Genomic DNA, 7,896 nt, shown 5'->3' with positions numbered 1-7,896 from the left:
AAGCTGCACTAAGGAATTGATGAAAAACAAGGCTCCAGGATTTGACAGAATACCCATTGAGATGTTTCAACAAACAGATGTCATGCTAGAAGCACTCACTCCACTATGCCAAGATAAGCGACCTGGACAACTCACTGGAACAGATCCTTTTCAAAGAATGGTGATCCCACAAAATGTGGAAATTCTCGAACAATGTATTGATAACACACACAAGTAAAATCTTACTGAAGATAATTCAAAAATGGTTCAGCAATATATTGACAGAGAACTTCCAGAAATGCAAGCTGGATTCAGAAAAGGATACGGAGCGAGGTATCTCTCTCTGATGTCAGATGGATCTTGACCCAAAGCAAAGAATACCAGAAAAATATTTACTTGTGTTTTATTGATTATGCAAAGGCATTCAATTATGTGGATTATAAAACATTGTGGATAACATTGAGAAGAATGAGAATTCCAGAACACTTCCTTGTACTTATGTGGAACCTGTACATAGACTAGGAGGCTATATGGTTCAAACAGAACAAGGGGATACTGCATGATTTAAAATCAGGAAGGGAATGTATCAGGCTTGTATCCTTTCACCATACTTATTCAATCTGTATGCTGAGCATACATGTATCCAAGAAGCTGGACTATGTGAAGACGAACATGGCATCAGGATTGGAAGAAGGCTCGTTAACAACCTGAGATATGCAGACCACACAAGTTTGCTTGCTGAAAGTGAGGATGACTTGGAGCACTTACGAATGAAGATTAAAAACTACAATCTACAGTATGGATTAAACCTCAATATAAAGAAAACAAAAATACTCACAGCTGGACTAATAAGGAACATCATGATGAATGGAGAAAAGATTGAAGTTGTCAAAGACTTCATATTACTTTGTTCTACAATCAGCGCCAATGGAAGCAGCAGTCAAGACATCAAAAGACATACTGCATTGGGCAAATCTGTTGCAAAAGACCTCTTTTAAGTGCTGAAGAGCAATGGTATCACCTTAAAATCTAAGATGTGCATAACTCAAGCTGTGGTGTTTTCAATCGCCTCATATGCATGTGAGAGCTGGACAATGAATAAGGGAGACCAAAGAAGAATTGATGCTTCTGAGTTGTGGTGCTGGTGAAGAGTGCTGAAAGTACTGTGGTTTGCTAAAAGAACTAGCAGATCTGTCCTGGAAAAAGTGCAGCTAGAATGCTCCTTGGAGGTGAGAATGGCCAGACTTCATCTCACTTATTTTGGTCTTGTTGTCAAGAAAGGACCATTCTCTGGAGAAGGATGTCATGTTTGGTAAAGTGGAGAGTCAACAAAAGAAGACTCTCAACAAGAGAGAGTGACATGGTGGCTGCAGCTCAGGTATAGTAGAGATCATGAGGCTCAAGTATAGTAGAGATCATGAGGCTGGCACGGGACCGGGCAGTGTTTTGTTCTGTTGTCCATAAAGTCATTATGAGTCAATTGAATCGATGGCACATAACAGCACTGAATCCATTGCAACCTTACATTTAGCTCATTGGTTGTTGGGTGGTAATGTCAGAGATCCCTTTCCCAGAGTGCTCTACATGATGAGAAGCAGCACCCCTTTAACAGCTGGAGCCAGAAGAACAATATGGTGGCTTCAACAGATTGCCTTGAATGATAGGGTTCCCTCCGGGCAATTCAGGCCCCCTTTTCCAGCCTTTGTTATCACTGCCAAAGCCAGAAAAAGGTACCACTTCACCATATCAGTCTGTGGAAAGAAACCTGACAGGGAGGTGGTGATCAGCTTCATCTGGTGGATTCTGGAACCTATAGCTGAGAGGAGCCTCAGGTTTCTGTTTCCTGATGCCCCACCTCCTCAGACTTACATTGTGGAAAAGTCCTAGAAGTTCCCGTCCTCCCATGAGAGATATCGGGGCCTGGCTCCAGCTCCCCCACTCTGTTTTCATTTCACAGCATAGTGAGCAGCAGCATCCCAAGGCCAAATTCATCATCATGGAAGAATATAAACTGATAAGGAAGATCAGATCTAGTTCCTTGGGAATGTTTATCTGCGGAAGTGGCAGTGAAGCTAAAATCTCTGAAAGCCACTATTCCTAAGTGCTGTGTCAGAGCAACCTTTAAGATTCCTCAAAATGAAGTTGGCATTCTCACATACTATTGTATGGTCTGGCAAGAGACTACAATATGCTAGTCATGGATCTTCTTAGATCCAGCCATGAAGACATCATATTCTTTTCAAAGAAGATTCACAATGAAAGTTACACTTACATTAGCTGAGACAATCAATAGAAATGGATATATCTGTATGCATTTTGTTAAAATCTTTGGTTTTGAACTTTATTTCTTTGAGATCTCATTTCAGAAGAATGATATGAGATTGATGGTTGTAAATACTCACTTTGTGTGTACACACACATACACACACAGAATTTTACACACAGAAACTTTAAACCAGATAACTTCCTGCTATGTATTTGATGGCACTTAAGTGAGTTTTTTCTTTTGGGTTTTAGTTTGGCCAACAAGTACAGAGGCAACAGGGCAAGCTTATTGACAGAGAAGATAGTAATCTCTCTGATACTGTCTCATTTGCTAGCATCAGTGCACATACTGGTATTGAGCCATTTCAGAGATAGCATCGCATTCTCAGGATCTATGTTGATGCTATGGCAAGGCCTATAGGCTGCAACAAAGAAACAGAAATGTGAAAGATTAGTAAAAGTTGTCTATTCTGTTGAAGTTTTGTATAAGTGGTTTCCTGCAGAATTTGCCTTGTACTTAAACTAATGATACAAGTTGCACTTTGTGGAAACCCTGATCATCTGACAGGGAGGTGGTGATCAGCTTCATCTGCTGTATCAAATAAACGTATTTGATACATTTATTCTCCATTCTTCTTTGGACCCTGAACCCCAATGTGACTACATAATTGACTGGGAAATGTTAAAATAGAAAGCAGCATCACAGGCAGCCTCTTTCAGTGAGCAGGGGCCGCAGACCCAAGTCCCCACAAGGTTTCCAAGCGTGAAAGGAGGAGCAGAGGAAGCAAAGCCAGATGATTAGTACCACACACTTTTCCTCTCTAAATTTCGAAATTATAGTTCACATATTCACTTGCCAGTGGTTGTGGACAACCATTTACTTACTGTAAAATAATTAATTTCAGTAGAAACTGGCTCTGGGCCGCTTTGGGGATGCCATAACCTGAGCTGCAGCTGCTGTAATTATGAATATTAATACTGATACTGAATATTGATACGAAACATGGTTCAAAGTTCTATTGCATTTTTTTTTTGAAGTGGAATAAGTAAATTGTTGACATGCACACATATTGGTGGAGAAATTATGCCTATGCCAATTTTTTTTTTTTTTAAATCTTTGGTTTTGACCTTTATTCCTTCGAGATCTCATTTCAGAAAAATGATATGAGTTTGATGGTTGTAAATACTCACAAATGTACATTCTTAGGGTTTTTCATCCCTGGGCTTTTTACAAGTTGTTCACTTAAAACGTTCTTCAAATGATTGACTTCTTATTTGCAAGCGAGCTGATAAGATAGCAACCAAAGTTGCCAATTTTAAAATGTATGAAAACTTCTCCCTGCTTACCTGAGCTATAAATAACAACAAATAAAATGAAAAATTAAGAAAAACTGCATGGCTCTTAGAATATCTTAGAATATCCTCAAGGCTGTGTACTAGCTCCATAATGGTCTTGATATTGTTTAAAAAAAAAAAAAGCATATTTGTCACATATATTTAGTTAAAACCTTATAACTGAGTATGTATGTGTATAGCTTAAATCTGGTAGCGTCATACATAAGGCACTTGACTGCTAACCAGAAGGTTAGCAGTAAATGGGGCAATCTACTTCCATAGTGATACTGCCTTGGAAACCCAAGAGGGGTCACTATGAGTCGGGTCCGACTCAATGGCACATAACAGCAACAACAACAGCAGCAAACATCTATATGATCTAGGTTTTTGTTTTAATTTGAATTGGGAGCTTTTTGTTTACAAGTTTATTTTAAAATAAAAGCTTTCTAAAATAACATTGCATGAGTTGATGAACAGAAAAAAGAATAACTGTCAAAGAACAAATAAGAGAGTCATTGTAAAGTAAGAATGAACAGGACTTTGTAAGTGACAATTGAGAATAGTTAATTTATATACAGACATACCTCAGAGATATTGCAGGTTTGGTTCTAGACCACCACAATAAAGTGAATATCACAATAATGAGAATCAAATGATATGTTTTGTTTTCCCAGTGCATGTAAAAGTTACACTTAGACTATACAGTTGTCTACTTAGTGTGCAATAACATTATGAAAAAGTGTGAAAGATTATGAGAATTAGCAAAATGTGACACAGCGACACAAAGTGAGCATGTGCTGTTGGAAGACTGATGCCAATAGACTTGCTTGATGCAGGGTTGCTACAAACCTCAAATATATATATATGACAACAAAACTAGTATCTGCTAAGTCCAGTAAAGCAAAGCACAATAATACAAAGTACGCCTGTATTGTCAGTGGAGCAGACATGCATATGTGCTATGCAGTCTTCAATTTACTTGAACCCATTTTGTATAATAATAATAATTTTGGTATTAGAATAATAGTATAAGTATAGCTTGTATATGTGTATTAGTATTTGCAATCAGGCAAACAAGGTGAGTCCAAATAAAAAGTTTTAATATCATGGTCCTTCCTCACACTTGCCATGATATCTTAAGATTCATTAAAAAAAAAAAAGGCTCATTTGTAACATAACATTACTAATATGTAAGTATATATTATATAATATTATAAGGAGTTCTGGTGGCATTTGACTGCAGTTCAAGCTCACAGCCCACTCCATGGAAGGAAGATGGGGCAATCTATTTCCAGAAAGATTTATAGCCTTGGGAACCCGATGGGGGTTGCTATGAATCAGAATCAACTCGATGGCAGTGAGTTTGGTTTGATTTGGTTTTGTTACTAATATTTTTTGTCATCAGTCTCCTTTTAACATGTATATCTCTACCCACCTGTTCTAAGTAATCTGTGAGTAGTTTGCATGTTCTTAGACAAGAAATGGTGTGAACAGGGATGATTCCATTTCCTGACTGTTAAAAGCAGTGGTAATTTTTTTTTTCATGGTAAGTTAATTATGATAATATGGCAGCTGTGGACAATGGCTTTTGTATCACATTCTGTGATATAATAGTGACTGGGACTTGTTGAAACTCAGCCTTGGTATTGTGTTACTATTATTACTCCTGGGGAGGCTTATTAGCCTGTCATAGAAGATGTAAGAAAAATCTATCATTCATTTTGGAATATGATGAGCCTTTGTCACCCACAATGCAATTAATGTTAAAAATAGAAAGAATGGCTGTGATACGATTATGATTAGCCAGAGATGAGCTATTGTCCAAGTAACAGCAACTAATCCAGCAGGCTAAAGATGACCTACACAGAACCATCAGTTTGCTGATTGCCATTTCTCTCTTAGTTTGATGAAATATTCATGCCTTTGCTCTCCTCTCTGCAAGCACTATTGATTTCTTGTATAAACGCTGCTATATTTAGTCTAGACAAATGGAATGTGGATTGCTGCTGAATAAATTGGATGAAAGACTAGGATCTTGCTTGCCGCTTTCTCTCAGTCTGGGGCAATTATTTATAATCAAGAGCAGTTTTTGTAAGTTGAGGGTGATTTTTCACAATTTAGTGATTAGTCTCTGAACAAAGGCAAGCAGTTATACCCAATCATTTATGTTGGGATAGCAGGTTAAGAAGTCAAATTATCCTTTGAGGTTTACAATAACTGTTGCAGAGAGTTGTGGGGCTTTTTTTTTTTTTTTAATCTTTTCTCCTTAATTTTACTTTTTGTTTCATTTAAGGGGTTTGATGTTTGTAGTTTTTGGATAATAATAATGCCAGCAAGAAGAGACCTGAGAGTCCTTTGAAATTTTATATTTTGTCTTTGTTGGTTTAAATTCTGACCTAGTTTATTAGGATTTCCATGTAAAATCTGGAGGCTATAGTTTAGCGTTTTTAAAGTAAAGATGAAATACATCATTAGCAGTCTTTGCTTTCAGTTAGACCTATGACAGTTCTATATGGTAAAGCTCAAAACCTCATGCTACTGCAGAGTCTTGATTGAAGGTCAACATTGAACACTCCAACTTAGAGTTCTTCCAGGTCATCATCTTCAAGTTGCTTCCAAACTTGTCACAATTGATTTATTTTCTTTCCCATATACTATGTTTCAGAAGACGTTCTTCATAAAACTATGCTTTATCAATTTTCTGTTTTCATTTAAGTTAATAAATGTAGAATCATCAGTGTAGTCTTTTGATCCAAAAGAAAAAAAAAAAAAAAAAACACCTCACTGCTGTGGAGTCAATTTCAACTCATAGCCACCCCTCCTTGGGTATCTGAGGCAGTATCACTATGGAAGTAGATTGCCCAACCTTCCTTCAGAGGAGTGGCTTGTGGGTTTGAACCACCAGCCTCCTGGTTAACAGTCAAATGCCTTAGGCATTATGCCACCAGAGCTCTTTAAATAATCAGTGGTAACATTCCAACACTGATACTGGTCTACACACACTCACACAGATACACATTCAAATGATGAGGAAGAACATAATGTTTTATTGAGTATTTGCAACCTTAACATTTATGGGTAAGATTCTGTTAAGCTTCTTGAATTGCTGAACATAGCTATTAATGCATATAGAATATTAATTTTGTAGTTCCCAACCTGGAATTGGGAAATCTAAGTTATGTTTATTTATAGAACACTATCGGTGGTTAGAAGCTCTGGTGGCGTAGTGCCTAAGGCATTAGACTGCTAACCAGAAGACTGGGGGTTCAAACCCTCCTGCTATTCCTTGGAAGGAAGGTTGGGCAATCTACTTCTGTAGTGATATCGCCTCGGAAACCCAAGGAGGGGTCGTTATGAGTCTGATTTGACTCAATGGTAGTGTGTGGACTGTGGATCAGTGGTTAGGTGCTCTGCTGCTAACCGAAAGGTCAGCAGTTAACTCACCAGCTGTTCTGTGGAGGAAAGATGCAGCAGTCTGCTTCTATAAAGATTACAGCCTTGAAAACCCTATGGGTGAAGTTCTTCTCTGTTCTGCAGGGTTACTATGAGTTGGAATCTACTCAACAGCAATGGGTTTGGTTTGGTAGTTTTATTACTTACAGTGGGAAAAATATTAGGCACCATTTGGAAGAATAGAGAAGAGTAGAATGAGGGAGAGGAGAATCATTCATATTTCCACTTAAAATACAATCAACTTCTATATCTCAGCAGACTTTGCTATCAGAATTCAGACTGTAGTATAATTAAAACCTCCACTACAATATCTGCTCCATGAGGGCTGGAATTGTCTCTCTTGTTAACTACTGAAGCCCAATATTAGAACTCTGCCTGGCACTTAAAGGTACTCACTCACTAACTGTGTATTGACTAAATTAAGTTATATTTATGTATTGTAAAGCTATATGGTATATGTCACATTTTAATGCTGCTTTTTATCTAATATTATAAGAGTATATTTCATGTTTTTATAAATATTATTTTTTTAAAGTGCCTATTTTTCCACCAATTCAATGTGACATATTTCATTTAGATGTTTCCCTGTAATTGGTGGTTTAGATAATAATCATCATCATCCAATAAACAATATGGCATTGAGCTATTTTTTTTTCTTTTTTTGTTTTTTTTTTTCCTTAAGATATATTCCTAGAGTTGAAAAAGCTGAATCAAAGGGTAAAAAAAAATTAACGCTTTCTAATTCATGTCATCAAATTGTTTTCCAGAAGTCTTGTACCAACAGACATTGTTGCTTGTAATATATTATCAAATATTTGGCCAAATGCTTGCCCTATCTATTGGGGCATCATTATACACACACAC

General features: G+C 37.2%; 1 protein-coding gene across 1 annotated transcript in view; it reads left to right on the top strand.

Annotated features, from left to right (window-relative positions):
• Positions 1–1,563: 1,563 nt before the first annotated feature.
• The window catches only part of HDAC9 (histone deacetylase 9), a 582,041-nt gene continuing 575,708 nt past the window's right edge, over positions 1,564–7,896 (top strand). Inside the window, exons 1-2 of the mRNA XM_007946059.2 lie at positions 1,564–1,709; positions 1,937–1,950. Of these exons, the coding sequence (XP_007944250.2) occupies positions 1,564–1,709; positions 1,937–1,950 (160 nt within the window). The remainder of the gene's footprint in view (positions 1,710–1,936; positions 1,951–7,896) is intronic.

This window comes from Orycteropus afer, unplaced genomic scaffold, assembly GCF_000298275.1.
Source record: "Orycteropus afer afer isolate SDZICR_OR568_19922 unplaced genomic scaffold, OryAfe1.0 scaffold00008, whole genome shotgun sequence".
In the NCBI taxonomy this organism is placed as follows: domain Eukaryota; kingdom Metazoa; phylum Chordata; class Mammalia; order Tubulidentata; family Orycteropodidae; genus Orycteropus; species Orycteropus afer.
The sequence above is the reverse complement of the archived record's forward strand: the minus strand, read 5'-3'. Positions and strand labels throughout refer to the sequence as shown.